At 39.2% G+C, this 25,069-nt stretch overlaps 1 protein-coding gene across 1 annotated transcript in view; it reads left to right on the top strand.

The window, feature by feature from the left end:
• Positions 1–10,899: 10,899 nt before the first annotated feature.
• Positions 10,900–25,069, top strand: part of SYDE2 (synapse defective Rho GTPase homolog 2) — a 41,465-nt gene continuing 27,295 nt past the window's right edge. Inside the window, exons 1-2 of the mRNA XM_025400838.1 lie at positions 10,900–11,690; positions 21,549–22,241. Coding sequence (XP_025256623.1) covers positions 10,946–11,690; positions 21,549–22,241 — 1,438 coding nt within the window. The 5' untranslated portion in view covers positions 10,900–10,945. The remainder of the gene's footprint in view (positions 11,691–21,548; positions 22,242–25,069) is intronic.

Below are 25,069 nucleotides of genomic sequence, written 5' to 3'. Positions count from 1 at the left end.
GAGATGGTGATTTTTTCTACTCTGATGACAAAATAGATAGTTCTATTCATCATCTTGAATTCAGTGTTAGTGTGTGAAATAACTTTGTTAACTCTTGGATGACTTGTTTAGTAAAAATGCTAAGAAGGTGACAGGAACGTGACTTGAGACTGATGTCCAGATTTTAAAAGATAGGAAGAGGCATGCAGTGGCTGGGCCCAATGGATTCAATGAATAACACATGATGTCAGCCTTCAAGGAAAGTATACTAATGCAGAAAAGAATTTGACAATTACTGTCTTGTCTTGTGATGAGTAATTGGAGGGAGAACTCTTCAGAGCAAAGAAACTATCCTAAATTCCTGATGTGATTTATCAGTATTTATCTCAAATATACAAAAAAGCGAAATCTATCACTGCTTTGATAACCTTTTAAAAACATGTTACCTTAAAAACTTGCTTGCTTTGAAAGAATATACTTTCTTTTTTTTTGAGACAGAGTCTCGCTCTGTTGCCCAGGCTGGAGTGCAATGACACAATTTTGGTTCACTGAAACCTCTGCCTCCTGGGTTCAAGTGATTCTCCTGCCTCAGCCTCCCAAGTAGCTGGGATTACAGGCGCCTGCCACCATGCCCAGCTATTTTTTTTTATTATTTTTAATAGAGACGGGGTTTCACCAGGTTATCCAGGACTGTCTTGAACTCCTGACCTAAGAATTCACTTGAAATATGTTTCTTGGAACGTATCGTTTCTACACTGAATGGACTTATCTGGCCTTGTATACACTATGTCTCACTTTCTTGTGTGTGCCATAATTGCGTGCATGCACTACACTTTAAAACAGCAACTGAGGGCCGGGCATGGTGGCTCACACCTGTAATCCCAGCACTTTGGGAGGCCGAGGCGGGCGGATCATGAGGTCAGGAGGTTGAGACCATTCTGGCTAACATGGTGAAACCCCGTCTCTACTAAAAATACAAAAAATTAGCCAGGCGTGGTGGCAGGTGCCTGTAGTCCCAGCTACTCGGGAGGCTGAGGCAGGAGAATGGCGTGAACCAGCTTGCAGTGAGCCGAGATCACGCCACTGCACACCAGCCTGGGCAACAGAGTGAAACTCCATCTCAAAACACAAACAAAAACAAAAACACCAAAAAACAGCAACTGGGATAAAATTGAGGTGTTTCTACAGTAAAATTATAGAGTCATTAATAATTGTATGTGCTCTTATGAAAATGAGGCTGGTAGGAAAATAACTGATTTTTTATGGTAAAAATAATCCAGCTTCCTCTGGACCACCAAAAACAGTTAATAAATATGTGTGTACCTACAGTTCCCTCTTTACATATAATTGAATTGTTGGAAGATAATTTTAATCAGGAAAGAAGTTAACGGGTAGTTTTGGTTTGTGTTTTTCCCCTTAATTGGTTTTCTGCTATTTCTAAAATGTTACATAATATATAGCTCCTTACCCTCTACCTTAGGGAAAATTGTCCAGTAAAGAATACAAAAGGCTAAAGATATGTTTACTTACCTATATTTTTCAGTGTAATTATGGTTTTTCCAGGTAATTTTTTGCTTATAAGGGTAATGTTCTTTGGTTTTGTTTACATGAAAGAACCATGAGTTTCCAGCAGGAAATGAAAGTAGGCTGTTATTTCTAAATGCTGAAAAAGTTTTTGTTTTCTTGGTGGAAGTGAGAGATTGAGGGGGCCAGAAGTCTTGTTTAATTTTGTAAGTCTGTATATGAATTCTTTGGTAGTTGATAGAGAAAAGTGAACTTTAAGAAGTCACTTGTATTCATTTGTTGAGTAGATAATTGGTCCTCCATATCTGTGGGTTCTGCATCCATGAATTCAACCAACCTCAGATTGAAAATATTTTCAAAAAAATTTCCACAAAGTTCCAAAAACCAAAACTCGAATTTGCCATCCACTGAGTACTATGTTGAATCCACTTGAATGAAGTGATACGTAGGCATTGTATTAGGTATTATAAGTAATCTGGAGATGATTTACAGTAGACAGAAGGATGTGCCTAGGTTACATGAAAATGCTATGCCATTTTATATAAGGGATTTGAGCATCTGTGAATTTTGGTATCTGAGTGGGATTCTAGAACCAATCCACCCAGGATACTGAACGAAAACTCTATAGAATCAAAGGTTTTATGAAAAACCAGCATTTGGAAATGTGACAGTATTTCTGACAACAATTACCCAGTGAAGTATCTTTCAAGCTACTTGTATCTCCAATATTCTCTTAAAAGTCCCAATAAAACATTTTCTTTTTTGTTAAGATTTTCCAGGAATATTAGTTGGGAGGAGAGCTAACGACAAAAAGGCAGGGAGTTTCGCCAGCCTGGCCAATGTGGTGAAACCCTGTCTCTACTAGAAAAATACAAAAATCGGCTGGGTGTGGTGGCAGGCACCTGTAGTCCTAGCTACTCAAGAGGTTGAAGCAGGAGAATTGCTTGAACCCTGGAGGCAGAAGTTGCAGTGAGCCGACATCGTGCCACTGCACTCCAGCCTGGGTAAGAGAGCGAGACTCCATCTCAAAATACTACTGCTGCTACTACTACTACTAATAATAATAATGCAAGAAAATAGTCCTCTTTTTAAAAATTGAGATAAAATTTGCATACTATAAAATTCACCATGTTAAAGTCTAGCATATTGACAAGTTTGTGCAATAATTATCACAATCTAATTCCAGAGCATTTTCATCACGCTAGGAAGAAACCCCATGTCCTTTAGAAATCATTCATTATTTCCTTCTTCCCCCAGCCTTGAGCAGCTACTAATCTACTTTCTGCCTCTACGGATGTGCCTATCTGGACAGTTCATATAAATGGAATCATACTATGTGATCTTTTGTGTCTGGCCTCTTTCACTTAGTGTAATGTTTTTGTTTTTTATTTTTTTGAGACAGGGTCTTGCTCTGTCATCCAGGCTGGAGGGCAGTGGCACAATCTAGCCTCACTGAAGCCTCAACCACCGAGACTCAGGTGATCCTCCCACCTCAGCCTCCCGAGTAGCTGGGACTACAGGCACACGCCATATCTCTAGCTAATTCTTTGTATTTTTTATAGAGACAGAATCCCACTATGTTGCCAAGGTTGGTCTCGAACTTCACTTGCCTTGGCCTCGAAAAATGCTGGGATTACAGGCGTGAGCCACCAGGCTTGGCTGGAACATAATGTTTTCAAGGTTCATCTACCTTGACTGTTACCTCTTTTAATTCTCTTAACAACACCATGTGAAACAATGGCAAACCAATTTTACCATGAAGGAAATGGAAACATATATTTACTTGTTCTTGGGCACAACAATCACACTTTCATTCAACAAACATGTATGGGGCACCTATGCCTGACAGAAATATTCTGCAAAATGAGGTTCTGGCATTTAGAAGGTGGCAATACCACAAATAAATGGACATCCAATATAATGTTAAATAGTAATAAGTATAATAAAGAAAAATAAAGCAAAATGAGGTGGATAGGAAATGCAGAGGGTATTATTTTAGATGGTGGAGGAGTCAGGGAAGGTCTCTCTGAGGAGATAACATTTGAAATGAGACCTGAATGGAAGGAGGTAGTAGGTCATGAAGAAATCATTTCAGGCAGAGGAAACAGCAGATGCAAAGGTCTTGAGGCAGGAGTGCATTTAGTGAGCAATGAGGAAGCCAGTGTGAATGGATGGCAGTGAGAGGAGAGGGGTGAGGAGAGAGGTAGAAGCAGCCAGAGATTTGGCCTCGGTTAGGGGCAGGGGCAGCCCTATTGTAACAGGGCAGCAGGCACATGGCAGAGTATCAGAGTACAGATAAAACATGCTGGTAGAGCTGGTGGTGGAAGGATAAGGAAACTCTCTCCTGAGTGTCTATCTCAGTGTAACAAGAAGAAGAGTGATAACTGAGAGTGAGGAGAGGGTGGTGGTGTCAGAAACTTGAGAAGAGAGTGAATGGACCAGGGATATTTGGTGAAGTTATCTAGCAACACCTGGGGACTCTTTGTGATGTGATTTTCTTCAGCCACATTTAAGCCTTCCAAGTGCCAATGCAGAGTATGAAGGAAAATCAGTTTCAACCAGGGCTGAGGTTGTGCCAAGTGAGTAGGACAATGGGAGAGACAACAGGCTAGGTGCAGTGGCTCACACCTGTAATTCCAGCACTTTGGGAGGCAGAAGAGGGAGGATCACTTGAGGACAGAAGTTCGAGACCAACCTGGGATATATAGTGAGACCCCATCTCTACAAAAAAGACAAAACGAAGACTTCTATCAAGAGGGACAACAGAGCATGGTGATATATGCAAGGGAGTGATTCCACAAGGACCATGCAATCTCAACAGAGAAAGCAGGGAGGAAAGGACAGAAGGGGAATGATAAAGACTGTAGGTTAGTGGGATGGAGTTAATGGAGTCTGACTGCCAGAGGGAGGGAGCTGGAAAATAGGAAGTGATATTTTGAGAGTTTGTAGTTATTGGTTATGACAAAGTCTAAAGTAAGACTCTAGGACCGTGTGGCTGAGGTGGGTGGAGGTTCAGATTATTAGAGAAGAGAAACTTAAGAAAATAAGAGACCAGGGTACTGGATGGACCCTTTTGTGAATAATGAAATCACCAAGAGGATGACAAGAAAAATGGTGAAGAAAAGGAAATAATGAGGGAGACACTAGAACGAATGGAGGGAAGTTCGTGGATAACTACAAAAAGCAGATGACTATAAACAGCAAAAAGCAGTAGTATCGTTTAATGTCATGTATTTCAAAAGAGCTTCAGACTTTTAGAAAGGGGGAATAATGGTCTGGAATTAGCAAAGATGAGCAAGAGTTCATTTCCCTGATCAGTGGTTTTGGTGTATATGACTGATAAAGTTAGGATTTAAACTAGTTCTGTCTGATTTCCAGTCATTTCCATTATACCACCTCAGGTCTGGATTGGAATTATAGTTCTTGGACCTAGATTTCAACATTCTCTTACCATCTCTGCATTTGGCTGCCCTCAAAGTTGTGTTGCTTTAAACAGTTGCCAGGATCTATTATAAAAGTCTGATTCATGTTAAGATTTTAAAAATATATTCTGGAAAATTTCAAACATGTACAGAGACAATCCCCCACGTAGCCATCACCCAATTTCAATACTTACCAGCCCAAAACTCACCCTCATTCTTCCACATCCTCAGTCTCCTTCCTCTGCAATTACTTTGAAAAAAATCCCTGGCTTTGTATCTTGTCATCCATATTTCAATATTTACCTCTAAAAGATAAAGTGCTATTTGTCAAAAAATCGCATCTAAAATTACAATAATTCTTCAATATCATCAAATATCGAGTTCAAATCTTCCTGTTTTTTTTAAACAGATGTTTGTTCAGATCAGACTCCAAATAAAGTCCATTCACTACAATTGGTTAATATGTTGAAGAAATTGCGGCCTTTGTCCTGTAGCTTCCCACAGTCTGGGTTTTGTTGATTGCATCCCCATGGTGTTATTTAACATGCTTCTTTGTTTTCTATAATTCCTGGAAATTGGTAATCAAATCTTGAGACTGGTCAGACACAGATTTTATTTTTCTAAGAACTCTAACATGAATAAAATCATAGGTGGTGGTGTATACTTGATCAGAGGCTACAGGTCAGGTTGTCTGTCTCTGTGATGTTAGAAGCCACTGGTGATTTTTGCCTAGATCCATTATTTCAAAATGGCAACCTTGTATCAATTTTTCTTCATTTATTAGATTGACAACTTTGAAACAGAGCAAGTTCCCTTCATGAACTAATTTGTTACCCTGAAGTCCAATGATGTGATTTAGGAAAGGGCAGCCTACACTTTCCCTTTTCTCACTGCCTATTTACTTTGGAAACAGGCTTATCTGAGTGCATATTTTGTCTTTAATGTATTTAAAGCTTGTCCTATGTTTAAAACCAAAGTACATTTCAGAATGCACTTTTGCACTGTGGTGTAATATGAATAGATTTATCATTAAATGGAAATAAAGGATTTAGTTCTAACACCCTTGAGTTGGACTGTACTGAGAAGCATTAAAATGTTTAACAAGCAGCTTCCCAATGTTCAGATGCATTTCACAAAAGCTCATAAACTGTTAAACTCTTTTCTGAAAGGTGACCAACTAAATAATTTATAAAAACAAAGGTTCAAGCCAGTGCAAGGATTATTACATCAACTGTCTAGTCTCTTTTTCTATTCAAAGAAATAACACAGGAGTGTAGTGTCTATGGAATCAGACAGATGGGATTTGAATTCTTCTTTACTTGCTATGGTGAGCTTGGGCAAGTTACTCTATAATCCCAAATATATTAATATAATAAGAGATTCTGAAATATCAGTGACTATTCTAAAGCATACATTTCTAAAACATCAGAAATACATGTGCATTTAGCAAAAGCAAGTCTCTTTTTTACAAATTTTTCTTTGCATTTTGAGGCAGAGTGTTGTTCTGTCACCCAGGCTGCAGTGCAGTGGCACCATCTTGGCTCACTGCAACCTCTACCTCCTGGGCTCAAGTGAATCTCGTGACTCGCCCTCCTAAGTAGCTGGGGTTACAGGTGTGAGCCATCACGCCCAGCTTATTTTTGTAATTTTAGTAGAGATACGGTTTCTATGCTGGCCAGGCTGGTCTCGAACTCCCAGCTTCAAGTGATCCACCCACCTTAGCCTCCCAAAGAGCTGGGATTACAGGCATGAGTCACCAGACCCAGCCTATCTTTTTTATTACTTTGGTTGGGGTGGGGATGGGTTAAGCAATATTGCAAACTGCCAGATATTATTAATTATGAAACAGTAAAAATTGCTGTACTGAGAACATGTCATCCTTGATTCTCAGTGCAGTGTTAGTGTGGTCAGCTTTAGACTGAAGTACATTTTACTTCATACTAATGGAGTTGCATGGCAGACCAGGGAGGTCTACTCCAGGGCATCCCTTTAAGGCAGTTTAGGGAGAGAGTACTAGACAAATGGTAGAGCTAAATTTGCCTTTGGTTCTGCTAAGAGTATAATGGAAGACTGAACATCAGTGAGACAGATATGCACTCTAAATTGACTAGAAAACAACCATAACACAACTAAACACTTCCCTTCCATTACTGTTAAATCTAGCCCTCTGCCTCAACTTGCCCTGCTTTTTTCCCCCTTCTCCCAGATTGAGTCAGTGCTACTCCATCCTTAGTTTAGATCCCTGCCTTACTGGAGCCCTGTTATCTCATAGTTGTTGTATCTTTTGTGACAGTGCCAACACATAGTTGTTAATTCATGGGGCATCAAAATGATTTCCAAGTCACTAAGAAACAAACATAAATACTGAAAAATGATTCCCATCCCCTAATTTTCATGGGAATCTATGAACTAGAAAGATATGAAAATTGAGATAAGTAGGGGAACAGTATACAAATTGTTAAAAAAGATTTTACAAAGTATAGTTTATGTTCATATCTTGTCATTACCTTAATTATATTAGGCATAATATAAGTTTTGTGGGCACTGTCTCTTTAGAATTACATTTTTACCAACTTTTTATTGATGTGTAATGCACATACAGAAAAGTGGAATTTACATTATTAAGGTCTTTAAATAGTGTCACATGGCCATGACTGCCTTATTAATTTCTGTTGTGATGCAAAATATGATTAAAATTGTGAATTCATGTGTTAGAACATTCTCAACTTTAAAGTAGCATTAAGTTCAGTTGTGGTATGCTGCATCAAACTTAGTTCTGAGTAACGCCTAGAACAATGCACAGTATTTTATATTGGCCAATAACCAATGTTTTATAACTCCTGAACAAGTGGATAAACTGAATTCAGTATGAAATTCAATCTAGATCTTCAAGGTTATATTTTTCTACTCATATATATCTATCTGCATGTAGATATATATGCAGCGAATAGTGTTCTTAACAACTATGTTAACTACAAAGAATAAAAAGATTTTGCAACAGAGTTGGAATGGAAACAATTTCTGAGATAGAGATCAAATTGTGTTTAGAGAACCATTATTGGCAACTTTGCTATCGGTCATTTCCTGTGGGAATATTTCACTGGGACATAGTTTTATGCTCTATTCATTAAATAGCCTGGGGCCCATGGAATGAAAATATTGTAGAACTATAAATATCAATATATGCAAATTATAGTGTAACATTTCATCACATTTCATTGCATTTTCTTAGATACGAATTAAGATTATTTAACAAACTGTGTCTCTTACTCATCGCAGAAAGAATTTTAAAACAACACTAATATAGCATGGTCTAGTGGAGAGTGAGGCAATAGACTGGAACTAAAGCCACTTGTTCTAAATTAAAATTGATACTAATTCAAAAATGTTTATTCATCATATACAATATATAAGATGCTAAATTTATACTCCTGTCAAGAATATAAAAGTCAATTATAAACAGTTTCTGCCCTTAGGGAGTTTATGAATTTTCTTGTGAAGGAGAAAGAGCATGTATACAAATTGTATAAAACAAAAAACAGTAACTATACTATGAGTGGGTGGGAGTAAAGTACTATTGAACTTTAGAAGAACTTGAGTTCCTGTCTGGAGATCCGAGATGACTTCATAAAGAATGTGGTTGAGCCAAGTTTTATTATTTTATTTTTATTTTTTTGAGACAGAGTCTCCCTCAGTCATCCAGGCTGGAATGAAGGGGCGTGATCTCGGTTCACTACAGCTTCAACCTCACAGGTTCAAGCGATCCTCCCACCGCGGCCTCTAGAGTAGCTAGGACCAGAGGTGCACACCACCACATCTGGCCCTTTTTTTTGTTTGTTTTGTTTTTGTTTTCGTTTCTCATAGAGACCAGGTTGTGCCATGTTGTCCAGACTGGTCTTGAACTCCTGGGCTCAAGCAATCTGCCCATCTCGGCCTCTCAAAGTGCTAAGATTACAGGCATGAGCCACCCCATCTGGCCTAGAGCAGAGTTTTATAGAGTGGGTAAGATTTCTGCAAATCTTCTCTCTTATCTGCAAATCTCAGATGCAGATACAATTATTCCAGGAAGCGGAGACTAGGTACTAATAAAAGTAGTATAGTCAAAGCACATTCAGAGATTGGAGCCATTGGACAACAAAACTGACATAGGAAAATATACTGCAGCTGGAAATAAGGTAAATTAAGGCAAAATTACTTCATTTTATTCAGTAATGCAAGCATTTATTTCTTCAACAAATTTTTCTTAAGTATTTGAGTATCTACTAAGTGCAGGTACTGTGCTAGGTGTTAGTACATTTGTAACTCAGAAAAAGGCCCTACTATGTAAACACTAAAAAAAGTTAAATCAGGGATGATAGCACGACTGATTCTTGTCAATCACTGAATCAATTAATCTCTGGCAATGAGGGGTACTTTAGTTTGCAACTGCTACCCAGAACCTGGAATTTAATGTTTTTGGGAGATGGCTGGTATTTCCAGATTACACTGTGTCTCAATTTCAATTCAATTGCTTCTCAACTCACTATTTAAATTAAAATGAAGTGTTAGCTTTTTCATATCAGAAAGCTGCAAACCTGATAGTCTTGTAGGTAGGGTGATGGGGGACATTATGTTCGTGGCTTCATTTTACAAGTTTTGGCTGATGTAAGAATTAATTTTGTTAGTATGCATTAATTGAAAGAAATAAGGAAAAACAGATTTAAAAGCGACATCGGTGGGTGGGTTTTGCTTTGTTTTTAATAAAAGGACTCTTATAGAAAAGGAATCGCTGCAAATTTCTTTTAAATAGCTAGCTCTCTGGGCAATTAAAATGATTGATACATTTCTAGAACACACACACCGAGATACACCTGCACTCATACTTTGTCCGTCAAAACAATCTTTGTTTTCTCTCAAGCTAGGACTTGCTATGCCTAAGACACACCTCGTGCAGGGGTGGCGGTGAAGGTGCTGGGGTGACAGCCAGGAGGGCACTTTCCCTTTCTCCGGCTCCCTAACCAAAACTTTGCAGGCACCAGCCCAGACTCATGTTCCCGCTCGTTCTTCTTTCCTCTGCCTCAACTCTCTCCGCACCCTTCGCGCTCTGTGCGCCCACCCCTGCTTCCGTCGGTCAGCTTCAGCCGACCTACTACCCACCTCCCGGCCTGCGACCTCAGCCTCCACCTGCACCACTCGCCCACCCCGGGAACCCACCTCTGCGGCCCCCGGCCCGCGCGTCCCGTCGCGGCCCGGGGCTCCGGGGCATGCGCGTTGCGGCTCCACAGCCCTCCCCCACGCCTTCCCGCGGCAGAGTTATGCCAAGTATGTGAGGAGCCGGCGAGGGCCAGCGCCGGTCATGGGGAGCCGCCGCCGCCTCCGCCTCCGCGAGCGCGGTTTTCTCCGCAGCGGGTCTCCGACCTCTCCCCACGGCTGGGGTGAGCCTCGCGGCTAAGGCAGAGGAGATGGCGGACCCTCTGAGGAGGACGCTGTCCAGGCTCCGGGGAAGGCGGGGTCCCCGCGGCGCCGGGGGTCTAGGGCTCCGGGCAGCAGCGGCAGCTGCGGTGGCGGCCTCTTCGGCAGCCGCAGGAGACGCCTGGGGTGCCGCAGACACCCCCCAACGTGAGCACGCCGGGGGAGCCGGGCCGAGCCTACAGCAGCCCCCGCCGTCACCTGCGGCGTGGGGTCCCGGCGCGCGGGTCCCCGGAGGGCACCCGGAGCAGTCGGGGGCCCTCGGGCCTCGGCCGCGCTGCGGGCAGGAGGCCGCCCCCTGGAGCCATGCCTCTCTGCACGCCCCCGAGGGCTCCGAGGGCAGCGGAGAGGAGGAGGAAGTGGACGAGGACGAAGACGACTACGACGCCGACTACTACGAAAACCTGCCCGGCGGCTCGCAGCCTGCGCCCGAGCCTGAGGGGGCGGAGGCGGAACGGCGTCCCCCGCCTCCCCCAGCGGCGAGCTCCTCCCTGGGGGCGGAGGGCGGCCGCCTGGAGACAGGCAGGCTGCGGACCCAGTTGCGAGAGGCCTATTATCTGCTGATCCAGGCCATGCACGACCTGCCCCCTGACTCGGGAGCGCGGCGGGGCGGCGGGGGCTTGGCGGATCACGGCTTCCCCGAGGGAGCCCGGGCTCCGGGCCAGCCGCCTTCCCGCGGCGCTGCGGACCGCCGAGCCTGTCCCCGAGACGAGGAGCGGAGAGGCGGCGGACGGCCTCGGCAGCAGGTGTCCCCGCCCCGGTCGCCTCAGAGGGAGTCGGGGGGAGGCCAGCTGCGGACTCCTCGGATGCGGCTGTCCTGCAGCAGAAGCCTCGAGAGCCTCCGGGTGGGTGCCAAGCCGCTTCCCTTCCAGCGGTGGCCGAGCGACAGCTGGATCAGGTGCGGCGGGCACGGGGACTGGGACGAGCCCCCGCCACGTGGAGGCAGGATGGACGGCTGGAGTGGGGACCGCGCCCGGGCGGCTGCACCCACCGGCCTCCAGCCTCCAGGCTCCAAGGACCACGGCTGCTCCTCGGGAAGCCCTTTCAGGGATACAGCGGGGTCCTCTGTGATACGCAGCGGCAAAGGAGACCGCCGGGAAGGCCCCTCCTTCCTCAAGCCGCCTGCAGTGACAGTCAAGAAGCTGCAGAAGTGGATGTACAAAGGGCGTCTGCTGTCCCTGGGAATGAAGGGTCGTGCCCGTGGGACGGCCCCCAAAGTCACAGGAACGCAGGCAGCCTCCCCAAATGTGGGCGCTTTGAAAGTGCGTGAAAACAGTGTCCTGTCGGTGCCCCCTGACCAAAGAATTACGCTGACAGGTAGGATACTTTGCGATCAAATAGCTAGCACCGCGAGCTTTACTGTTTATCGACTGGGCTTCTGTCTTAAAAGCCAAGAAAAAGGTATGTTTTTGCAGACAGGTACGTTACCGGGCCAAAGTAAGTGTCATGTAAGTGGCAGCTTAAAGTAATTTCGAGGTTACTTAATATAATGCATTTACTCGTTTTGCTTTTTGTTTTGTTTTTTAATCAGACAGTGGCATGAAGAATTGTGGTTGTGTTTCTTCTCGAAAAACCAGTGTGCCTATTCCCTAAGTATTACGTGAATGAGTAAAGGTTAAGTTTAACACACTTTTAGTAGGTTTACAGATGGGAGGTACTGTCTTGATTTTTTATTCTTTGTAGCTCTAGGCAAATCCATAGACTTTTGTGGAGTTTGTGAATTTGAATTTGATTCAAGGTAGATTTTATAGGCTTCGTAAACTGTCATTTTACTCATTACAACTTTTTTTTTTGTCTGTCCCAGGCACGCACACACATGCATACATACACACAACCAAAACCCCAAACAAATCAAACAAAAAAAACCTACCATAAGTAGAATTTTTTAGTCAGGTAGTATTTCACATACACCATCTCTCCACCTGCCTACCTTCACCAAAGAAACCCCAACAAAGTAAGTAATCTTTTTATTGTGAAAAATCAAGGACACTAACATTTTCATCAAAAGAAAAATGTCCCTCAGGTACTTTTTTTTGTTTTAAAAGCAGTCATTTGCAAACTTAAAATCTATTTATATGAGAAGTAAATTAGTTTTTTAAAAAGTATATTGATCCTTATAATAGGATTATGCTCCCTATTTTGTATGTGCATGATTTTTAACTATCACTGAAGGTTTAGGTTATCAATGCTAGAAACCTGTGAATTATGTTGTAAATATCAAAATATCTTTCCTGAAAGGAGTATAATATCTTCAAAGTGAGCCAAAACAACATGGTCTTTTGAATACTCTTATATATAAAAATTTTTAGTGAGCATAAAGACTTATAAGTCAGGAATAATTTTGAAAACCTTAAATCCTGAAATGTAAAAGGTATTCACAGTACTTGGCTGTTTCTCTGTTAGTAATTACAAATCATACAGGACTGGATTTATACACATTAACTTTGTTTAACCAATAAACACACAACAGTGGGGAGAAACAAAGTTCACAAAACTTCTTATCAAACAATGAAGACAAATCAAATGATTCATTCAAAGTGTGTGCCAACTTGCAAAGTTTTTTCCTGTCTATACAGCACTAATACATACCTGTCAAATTTTATTCTCAAGGTTAAATATTCCATTTCACTTGAACAAAAGGATAGTAGAATATAAATTCTTTAAGAGAGGTGTACTTTATACTAAGTTCATATTCAACATGCATTTCCAGGAGTAAAGTAATTTGTAATCATTTATTATATTTTATTGCCACAATATTTTTACCTCCTCGTCTTTGGCTTAGTTTTAACTCTTGGTACCATAGTTGAATTTCATCCATAACCAAAAAGAGTCAAATATTTTTCACCCTTTTGTTGCAGTACTAAAACATTTACCATGTGATGGCTTTTAATGCCCTCAGTAGTAAACATTCAAGGATTTTTAAAGTAATAAATATAGTTCCTTTAAGAATGAATTTGATTTTTGCATTAAGCAACTAAATGAAACTGCTTAGAAATTAAAATGAAACAGAATTATATGATAGTATTTTAGATATTTTATGAGAAATCTAAGCCAAAGCTACCATAATCTCTGGTTTAAACAACTCTCAGATGTTCCTTCCTTTTAAATCACTAATTCATCTTTCAGGAGAGATGAAAATAATTTGTGCAGTGTTTACATATCTAGTATAGATTTGGAGAGCTTTTTAAAAAATTATTTTTCATAAAGTGTAGTTGGTCTTATTAAGACCATTCTGGATACATTAGGTGGTTCTCATATAATTTTTATAGCCCCAAAATGGAGATATGCTGTCATTTAATAACAACAACAAGAAAAAGAACCGAGAGATTACGCAGTTTGCCCAAGATCACTCAATTGGTACCTGTATATGGATTCAGACTACTATGTGGATTCAAACTCAAGGTGTCATGAGTTTGAAAAAAGCCCCTATTTATGTAAGATCAGAGACTCGAGAGTTCTTTAAAGGTCTGATCCAATTAATTCTATTAAATTGCTTGGATTGAGGATATGGGTGAATTTCAACAAGGCATAAGGGGTAAGTAACTTCCTCAAAGTTGCAAAGAAGATGGGAGACTCTTAGGCTAGGTTTAAGGATATTTTAAAAAGTAATTGCTGTATCCATTTTAAACTTTTACCTTTAAATATTTACTTATTTCAAATTGATGTTACTTGACTTCTACTTTTAAATCACGTTTTCTGCAAAACTTACTTGGAGCGGTCTAGATGAACCAGTACATTCTTGTTTATGTAAAGATGTTAAATATCCGAAATGGTTTATAGCACATTTTTCTGTACAATATTATTCATAGGATATTTTCTGTCAAAATAAAATTATATTTAGAATTTGTAATAACGAATAATTATTCAGTGAAATGGAGATACTTAACCTATATAGGTATTGTGAAAATTTTTGAGACTATATGACAAATGGAAACACAAATGATTTTCTATTTTGATTTCTGGCTCCTACTAAGAACTTTTGATAGTATTATAATGCCAAATGATTTGATGCAGTTAAGTATGTAGTGTTCACAGATTGGCCGATTTGTTCTTAATTGAGATGATGATTTAAGAAATCTAAAGTCATTACACATAGTAAAAATTGTCAAGTTTCTGCAAGCCTTAAAATTACAAAGGAATCTTAATGTGTTTGCCAACTATACATCATTATAAATCTTTATACATAAGTTTTAATTAGCATATCGTTTTCAGAAACAAATTCAAAAGCACCTTTTATTGCTTTAAAAAATAATTAGCCTACTTTGACTCCACTTTTCCTGCTACATGGTCTGTGAAAGAAAAAACTTGACTGTATAACTTAGTATTTTGTCTAAAATTTTTAGACAATTATTTTAAGGTAGTATTAATTAGTTTGGTATGATCTTTAACCATCTTAAAGTGAAGTTGACACTATGACTTGATTCCCACCTACTTTTCTCAAGTATTTGTAAACTCTGGTTTTTTTATCTTTATGAATTACATAATCTTTATGAGTTTTTCCAACAACTTTTTTCTGTATTGGCCCACTTCAAGATGGGTAGCAATAGGTATATAGTTTTTTTTCAGTCTTCTAGTTTTAAATCTCTGCCTGAGAGATTCTGCTGTTGTGGTGCTAGAAAGCAAGTGCAGTTGCTTTTTTTTTTTTTTTTTTCTTTCCTTTTTTCTGGAAGAGTGCCATGGAACATTGGAGTTGCTGGTGGCTGGAAAACTTTGAGAATTACAAATTCAGCAGAAAATAGTGGTGTGTTGATTTGAAAGTCCTACATTTCTAGACCAGTGGCTCCCAAGAAATGTTGTGTTTATTTTTTAAGAAGGCTGTTTGCTAGACCTTTGCCACTCAAAAATGTGGTTCACTGTTTTAGAGCAGTGCTTTTCAAACTTAGTGTCCATATGAATTCCCTGGAAATTTTGTTGAAATGCAGATTCTATAGGTGTAGGGTGGCTGAGATTCTGCTTCCAGTGTAGATGCTGCTTTCTGATGGACCATACTTTTGAATAGTAAGCTTCTAGAGCTCTCACATCCCTGAAGTTTTTTTAAAAAAAATTCTACCTTATTCTGATACTTGGTACTTAAACTACCTCTATTAGAGCAAAGCAGTTGGGCTCTTTTTGCTTCAGTTTTATGTATATGAATTAATGTACTTACTACTTATATATTACAAATTTGAGCAGTTCCCTCCATATTGATCTCATCTTGCACTAAAATATATTAGTGAGATTTTGGAATCTGCAAGAGAGGAGGCCATATAGTACAATGGTTAACAGAATAGAGATTCTGGGTTTCTGGTCAGACTCTACCACTTACCAGACTTGTGACCTTGGATAAGTTACTCAACCTTGTGTAGCCTCAGTCCTCAGGTTGCTGTGAGGATGAAAAAAGATAATCCATTTGGTACTGTACCTGGTACTTACTTATTATCAAGGGGAAGGCAACCAGGCTTTGTGAGAATGCTGCTTTGCCTCAGATCATTAGGATTCTAGATGGAGAGTGAAAAGATCGAAGTTGAGGAGTACTGCCTTAGGAGCACTGGGAATTGAGCTAGAGGACACCTTTTTTGGGGTATTTATTTATTCTGCTCATCTTCTGTGCTTCTTTCTCTTGCTGCTCCCTGTTACTTTTGTGGAACTGAAAACAGTCTCAGAGTTTTCTTCTCTACTTTCCCCTCTCAAAAGCTAACACACAGCTTTTTTTTTTTTTTTTTTTTTTTTTTAGGGTTTTTATTGCTAGTCACAAGGGAAGAAAAATAAAAGAAAAAAGGTGTTTCTTTCCTTTTCATTCTATCCCTCTCCCCCTTTAGCTTTGTCTAGGAAAGATAAAGATACACACACACACAAACACACACAGAAACTTAAGACTTAAGTTTATTCTAGTAATTTCATTTAGATTGCCAAGTTTGTAAGCAGGGGATACTTGTACTCATTTAGAAACAGGATTTTAATAAATATTAAAATGTTTAATGCTTTTAAAACATAGATTAAAACATCTAATACAGTGTTCATAAGATACTTTTATTTGGGATTTTTAAAAAGAGGTAAGGAAAAGCAGGAGTTTATTTCTGCAGAATTTTAAAAATGATGAAAGATGTCTCTCTAGGTACTAGAGAGATCTAGTACCTAGAGAGACATCTTTCATCATTTTTAAAATTTTTTTTTTTTTTTTTTTTTTTTTTAGATGGAGTGTAGCTCTGTCACCCAGGCTGGCGTGCAGTGGTGTGATCCTGGCTCACTGCAAGCTCCCCCTCTCGGGTTCACGCCATTCTCCTGCCTCAGCCTCCCGAGTGGCTGGGACTACAGGCGCCCATCACCATGCCCGGCTAGTTTTTTGTATTTTTAGTAGAGACAGGGTTTCACGGTGTTAGCCAGGATGGTCTCGATATCCTGACCTCGTGATCCGCCCGCCTAGGCCTCCCAAGGTACTGGGATTACAGGCATGAGCCACCATGCCTGGCCAGTACTACACATTTTCAGTGAGGGTTGAAATATACAACTTATTGGAAAATTTGCTGATGCATTTGAGCTGGGCGCACTAGTTAAATGTTCAGTAATAGTAAGTAATCTAGATTTATTATGAAATAATAGTTGAGAAAACAGATTTGACTTGGGTAGTTCACCACTGTGTGGAATATTTTTCTGAGTGAAAAACTTTTAATTGCCACTTCTGTTTTCTCTTACAGATTCAAAGTAAAATAACTTTAATTAGAATCTGAAAATTATAACATGCATAGTTGCAAGAGACTAAGGACTTTTTTGCCTTGTAACTTTGCATACTTATTTTTATATTTTTACTTGGACTTTCTTTCTTTTTTTTTTTTTTGAGACGGAGTCTCGCTCTGTCGCCCGGGCTGGAGTGCAGTGGCCGGATCTCAGCTCACTGCAAGCTCCATCTCCTGGGTTCACGCCATTCTCCTGCCTCAGCCTCCCGAGTAGCTGGGACTACAGGCGCCCGCCACCTCGCCTGGCTAGTTTTTTTTTTTGTATTTTTTAGTAGAGACGGGGTTTCACCATTTTAACCAGGATGGTCTCAATCTCCTGACCTCATGATCCGCCCATCTCGGCCTCCCAAAGTGCTGGGATTACAGGCTTGAGCCACGTGCCTGGCTGGACCTTCTTTCAATGTATATGTGTGTGTGTGTGTGTGTGTGTATAATGTATATGTTATATTTTTATATATAAAATATATTTTATTATATATTGTATATATTTTATATATAATATATAGGCAACAGTGAGACCCTGTCTCTTCAAAAAAATTTATAATTTGTAAATAATATATATTTTACATATATATGAAGCTAAAACTCCTAAATTTATGCTAATATGGTTAAACATTAATTGTTGCATTAAATGGGAGGGAAGATTGCAAATAGCTTTCCATATCTATGAATTTACATTCATATGGATCCATTTAATTTAAGTGAGATAAAAATGTTTTAAATAGTTTATAAATAATTGCTCAAGTAAAGTTTATTATCTTGAATAATGTGTTGATTAATTCAGTTTAATAAATTTATTTGGCCTTTGTAATATTATATATTTATAATACATAACATAAATTGTAATAACGTGCCATTTATAAGTTTAAAGTTCAGCATCATTTATTTTAAAATATTTGGCAATAGCAGAGTGAATGGATTCAAGCTTTTGTGGTTTGTAATTTCATTGAAAATAGTGGCTAGACATGGTGGCTCACACCATAATTCCAGCACTTTGGAGGCGGGGAAGCAGTAGGATCACGTGAGCCTGGGAGTTCCAGACCAGCCTAGGCAACATAGTGAGACCCTGTCTCTACCAAAAGAAAAAAAATTAGTCAGTTGTGGTGGTGCAAGCCTGTAGTCCTAGCTTCTGGGGTGGCTGAGGTGGGAGGATCACTTGAGCCTGGGAGGTTGAGGTTGCCGCAAGCCATAATAGTGCCACTGTGCTCCAGCGTGGGTGACAGAGTGAGACCCCATCTAGTAAAAAAAATAATTCCTTTTAATATTATACTTTCATTAAATGATTATATCAATGGAAGTATCAACTTGCTTAAATATGGGATACTGGTAGCTTTATTTTTCTCATTGCAGTTCCTTGCAATGTAGTAGAAGCACGTTTAAAGACTCATTTATAGTGTACGTCGGAAAACTACACTAAGATTTAAAATAATGAATGTGTCTAGCTATATAAAAATTTGGAATTTCTAAGAGATGTCTGAGAAAAAGATAAAATAAGATGTGGCTCATAGCCATTATGAGTAATGTAATTTTATACTGTTTGCTTCAAATTTAAATTGGGTCAAACTATAATATCCTGTGATGGTCTGAAATACTGTTAAGTAATACTGGATTTGAACTTAAATGTGAAATAGATTTAGATTTCAGTGCACCTGGCAAAATCATGTGATCACTGAAAACCCAGAAAGCCCAGTGATTGCTGAGTATGTTTTGATTTTTCAGTTGTTAATTTTAAGTGTAATGGAGATAGAACCAAAGAAAGACTCTTGAATTTCCCTTATAGTAGGCTAGGTATATCACCACAAACTTTGGAGTCAGAATGAGTTTGAGTGCTGCCTTTTCCATTTACCAACAAGGTGCTCTTGAACAAGTTATTTGACGTTTTTGAATAGAACTTTATAGTTTTTCAAGTATTTTGAACATTATTTCACTTAGTCCTTACCAGCAACCACTTTAATTTATAAGATAAATTGAGATGAATACCCCCATGTTCAGAGAGGGTTGCCTGCTTCTGTACTGTTTGTGGGTAGCATGGTATGGGTAGCATGGTGTGGTTTGTGGGTAGCATAGTGAATGGAGCATGGGTTTTAAGGTTAGATAGGCTTAAATTTGAATCCTGGGCTAGCGACTTGACCATATTTCTCATATTCTTTGAGGCTGATGATGGTAATCATACCTGTTTCATAGGATTGTTCTAGAGGTTAAATGAGGTTGGGGGCCTCCTTACTGCTTTATCTCTCATGCCTGCCGCATAATAGTCACTCATTTGTGGAGTAAATCAATGCCTGGCATAGTAGGTATTCATGGGAGCTTCTTTCCCTTCTGATTTCTAGTCTAATTCCTGCATCTGGAATTGAATGTGACTTGCAATTTGTGTTTAAGATTTGTTTATTTATTTATTTATTTATTTATTTATTACAAATCTGCTTGTTTGGGTACATGTTTAGGATTTTTTTGAAAGAAAAATTAATTTTTTTTTTTTTTTTAAGAGACAGGGTCTCACTCTGTTGCCCAGGCTAGGGCATAATCATAGCTCACAGTGGCACAATCATAGCTCACTGCAGCCTCACATTCCTGGGCTCAGGCAGTCTTCCCAACTTAGCCTGCAAAGTAGCTAGGATGACAGGTGTGTGCCACCACACCTGGCTAATTTTTAAATTTGTTGTAGAGATAGGGTCTTTCCATGTTGCCCAGGCTGGACATTCAGATTTTGCCATGTTGCCCAGGCTGGACATTTAGATTTCTTTAGAAGGGAGGTTATTGAAAACCTTGATTACACATAAATCTGATTTTTTGGTTGTTATTAAGCTCCTTGTAGCTTAGTGTGTTTTATCACTCTATTTTTAGACCATTATTATTTTTATTTTTTAATTTTTTTAAGAGATGGAGTCTCACTGTGTTGCCCAGGCTAGAGTGCAGTGGCGCGATCTCAACTCTCTGCAAGCTTGGCCTCCCGGGTTCACGCCATTCTCCTGCCTCAGCCTCCCAAGTAGCTGGGACTACAGGTGCCCGTCACCACGCCTGGCTAATTTTTATATTTTTAAAGTAGAAATGGGGTTTCACCGTGTTAGCCAGGATGGTCTCGATCTCCTGACTTTGTGATCTGCCTACCTCGGCCTCCCAAAGTACTGGGATTGTAGGTGTGAGCCACCGCGCCTGGCCTAGACCATTATATTTTACTTGCTGTGCCAATAAGATGAGTTGACCGTATAATTCCATAATTTAGAAACCTGAGATGATCTTAGATTTTTACAAATGTGGTTTTAATTATGTATGGTGAATTATTATTCTGATGATAGTTATATACTTAGCTTATGGATTGTCATTGAAGCCTGCTTTACAACTCTGGAAACACAAAATATTTTCCTCTTTATATGAAATTAATGTTATGTATACATTTATAGAGTCTTACTTAAGATATGCATATATCTAAGCATTTGAGGTCTCCCATTGGACTATGAATTTCTTTTTTTTTTTTGAGACAGAGTCTCACTCTGTTGCCCAGGCTGGAGTGCAGTGGTGGGATCTCAGCTCACCATAACCTCCGCCTCCTGGGTTCAAGCTATTCTCCTGCCTCAGCCTCCTGAGTAGCTGGGACTACAGGCGCGTGCTAATTTTCGTATTTTTAATAGAAACGGGGTTTCACTACGTTGGTCAGGCTGGTCTCAAACTCCTGACCTCGTGATCCACCCACCTGGGCCTCCCAAAGTGCTGGGATTACAGGCATGAGCCATCGCGCAGGGCTTGGACTGTGAATTTCTTAAGGGAAGGGATTGTTTTGTTCATTCTTATTTCCCTGCTGCTTAAGTTTGTGCCTGGCCAAAAGAAATAATAGCTGTGTAGTGCATATTGTGAGACAGCATACCTGCTTCTAATCTGGGGCCTTCTGAAGGGATTTTTGTTTTTAGTTCTGCCCTAGATATTTAGAACTTAAACCCTACATAAAGTGCTATTGTGTTATATGGATAGGAAGCCAATGTTATGTTGACATTTTAATGTCAGTAACGCATACTTTCTTGTTAGGTTTGAAAGTTAATCTTTGTGTGAAAAGGTAGGAGGAATATTATATTTTTAAGGACTTCTGGTAGTTGTAATAATGAATGGAAACGTATTCAAATATTGATTAGAGGTATGCTATGTATAAAGCATTCTATATAAGCTTTTTATAAGGTATGTTTTACTTAGGGTAAGGCTTTGTTAGCACTGTAGTTTTTAAAAAGGCAGTCTTCGAGTTTGTATATCCTTTTTCTTAGAATTCTTTGACACTTATACTAGCAGTTTGATTTCTAAATAATATAAATCATATTTATATATAAAATTCAATTTTTTTCTAGTTCAATTTTAGTCTCTGTGATTGTTGTTACTTTTTGTTTAAAAAAATTTTTTTAAATAACTGGGCTGAAGTGACGTGTCTTTCTGATATACCCAACATTGTATTCTACCTTCTATTCTATCTTTGCAACAGATTTATTTGAAAATGCCTATGGGTCTTCAATGAAGAGAAGAGAACTTGAAGATCTGAAGGATAATATTGAATTCAGAGGTCATAAGCCACTTAACAGCATCACTGTTTCAAAGAAACGCAATTGGCTATATCAGAGTACTCTGAGATCTCTTAATCTGGAAGAAGAAAATAAGAAATGCCAAGATAGAAGTCATTTATCCATCTCACCTGTGCCTCTACCTAAACATCAGCTATCACAGTCTTTCCTCAAATCATCTAAAGAGTACTGTACATATGTGGTATGTAACGCTACAAACTCTTCATTATCGAAAAACTGTGCTTTAGATTTTAATGAGGAAAATGATGCAGATGATGAAGGAGAAATATGGTACAACCCCATTCCTGAGGATGATGACCTTGGTATGTCAAGTGCCTTGAGGTTTGGTGAGGTTGACTCTGCTGTTCTGAAGCTCCCTGCTGTCAATTTAAGCATGTTGTCTGGCAGTGACCTGATGAAAGCAGAGCAGCATACTGAAGACTCGCTGTGCTCTTCCGAACATACAGGTGACAGTCAGAGCACATGGTCAAATGGAATGAATCCTATGGATCCTGCCCGTTCCACAGAATTTGTGCAGCAGTACAAGCAAAGGCTAGGACACAAGACACAAGAAGGTATAATGGTAGAGGACAGTCCTATGTTGAAATCTTTTGCAGGTAAAAATGATCATATATCTGTCTTTTCTTTCTTCTTCCATTTTTCAATTATTTGATAGTAGCTAAAACTAAATATAAAAGATGTTTGTTATACTTTTTCTTGTGAATATATTTTCATGAAAATAAAACTCAAAAAGGTTTATAAACATTTTAACGTACATGCTGGTTTAATTATTACTATCACAGACTTGATCTTTGTTTTATTTTATTTTTTAAGAAAAGGTCTCACTCTGCCACCCAGGCTAGAGTGCAGTGGCACAATCATGGCACACCGCAGCCTTGACGTCCAGGCTCAGGTGATCCTCCCACCATAGCCTCCTGAGTAGCTAGGACTATAGGTGCCTGCCACCATGCCCAGACAATTTTTGTATTATTTTGTAGAGACAGGGTTTTGCTTTGTTGACCAGGCTGGTCTAGAACTCCTGACCTCAAGCCATCCACCCACCTTGGCCTCCCAAAGTGCTGGGATTATAAGCGTGAACCATTGTGCCTGGCCACAGACTTGACTTTATAGTCCAGTGTGCTTTAATATGCCAATCCTTTGAGATAGTAATTGCTTGTCTATTAGTTGGAAGCAAGAAATCATAGGGAGTTGAAGAAAAAGTAAGTCTTATTTTGCTTCATTCATTCATTCATTCATTCATTCATTCATTTACACCTGGCCTGGCTGCAGCTGAAAAGTTTTATTTTTAGTGTATCAGTGGTCATTAGTTTGTGTTTGTTATGCCTAAGTTTCCTCATGAGCAAAAGAAAGAGAGAAGAGAGAAAGAAATGAGAAGTAGAAGTAAGGCCCTTGCAAATAGGTGCTACAGTAGTTATGGAACTGAAAAATGAAGTAATTGAAGTTTTATGTAGATTAAGTTGACCCATGTGAAAATACGTGCTACAGTAGTTATGGAACTGAAAAAATGAAATAATTGAAGTTTTATGTATATTAGGTTAACCCATTTGAAATTGCAGATATTCAAAAGTTTTTGATCTGCAAAAATTGCCTTTAATTTTCTGATATGCTTCTTTTAGTCCCTGACACAGTACGCAGGAAACAGAATGTAAGGCACATTTGCTTGCAAATATCAAGTGTAGAATAGAAAGCAGTTCTGTTTTATATCAAGTCATTTTAATTTACAGAATTTCAAATGATGCAGAATATTTAAAGATGTGGGGTATAGGAGATGCTGTCAGTGCTTTGTCTTATATCCCTTGGGTTTTATTACTTACTTTTTAAATGGGAGAAGCTTATTTCCAGCCACCAACATCTTCATCTCTGCTTAAGGACTTTCTCTGAAGTCTTAGAGAATCTCTCTGCAGGGCAGCCTGGGCGTGCCTCTCAACCAGTGCCTGACAAGAGCTGGTATAGAACCACCTCAGCTCCCTCAACCCTTGGGCAGAATAATTCTGAGTTCATATTCTATGTTGTTTTCCAGAGTTTTCTCATGAGGTCAAGCTCCAGTTGCCCATAGTGATAGCAGGCTTAATAATTCAGCTTGAATTTTCCGCTGAATTTTCTCAACTCCCTCGCTGTTGTTTCTGTATTTTGCAAATAAACTACTTACATTTGAAACCTTTTCTCAGGGACATAGAAAGGTAGAGTAAATGTATATTAAGAGAAAAAGCAAGTTCCAAAACAATGTGTACTATATGATGGCAATTTTGAAAGAAAAGCTGAAAGCTATCCTGGAAATGTTAAGTGTTTTTTTGTTTATTTGTTTTTATTTTTTTCTGAGTGTTGAGATTGAAGGTAATTAAATTTTTTCTTTGTGCATTTCTAATTATAGGATAATTCTCCAGAGCGAATGTGTGCTTCTTTTGTAGTCCGGACGGGGAGAGAAATAAATACTATATAAAATAGTAATTTGCCATGCAGATTGTGATCAGGGTGGAGTGATAGGGAAGGCTATAGTATCACAGTGATGGATATGGAATAGTTCAGAGAAGGCAAGAGAGTGTAAGGATAAAAGCAAAGATAGAAAGTTGGTGTTCATGAAGTGACACACACCTTGATTTAAGTGACTATCCTTAAACTTTTTTTTTTTAATGTTTGTGGCAAATTGTGAACCTGGAAAGACTAACATTTTTTTTAAAAAATATAACTTAAAAGTATGGTATATCTGCTTTTTTTACTATCTCCTTTTTTACTGTCATTCTTCTCATAGATATATAATTAAAATATATTTATAATTATAAAATAAATATATATTATAAATATTAAATATTTCGTTTAATATTGTAAAATATATGATTATAATATATAATTAAAATATTTTTTGGTCAAAAATCCTAAATTGACCAAAGGAAATATATAGACAGTTTATTTATAAGTCGTCTTTTTTTGTTGTTTTATTTTGGTGGAAAAACCATTACCTAAAGTGATCTGTTTCTTAGCAATATTGGCAGAAAGCTCTTGAGAAATTGGCAAAGAAAATGGTTGAATTTCAAAATAATTTTTGATCAGAGAATTGGAAAGCTAATTCATCCTAATACAATTATGACTTGTTTTTTCCTGATTAACTTCCGGATATATATGTATTTTTTTTTTTTTTTTTTTTTTTTAAAGACAGGGTTTTGCTGTGTTTTGCAGGGTGGAGCACAATGGCACAATCACGGCTCGCTAGCCTCCCAGCCTGGGAAACACTGGACCTTCCCGGCTCAACCAGTCTTCCCACCTTGGCTTCCCTAGTAGCTGGGACTATAGCTCACCACCACACCTGCTAATTTTTTTGTATCTTTGGAGACATGGGGTTTTGCCATGTTGTCCAGGCTGGTCTTGAACTCCCATCTGCCTCAGCCTCCCAAAGTAATGGGGTAACAGTGAGCCACCATGACATATA

Source organism: Theropithecus gelada, chromosome 1 (genome assembly GCF_003255815.1).
Source record: "Theropithecus gelada isolate Dixy chromosome 1, Tgel_1.0, whole genome shotgun sequence".
NCBI lineage: Eukaryota > Metazoa > Chordata > Mammalia > Primates > Cercopithecidae > Theropithecus > Theropithecus gelada.
This window is presented reverse-complemented; position numbering and strand designations above follow the sequence as displayed.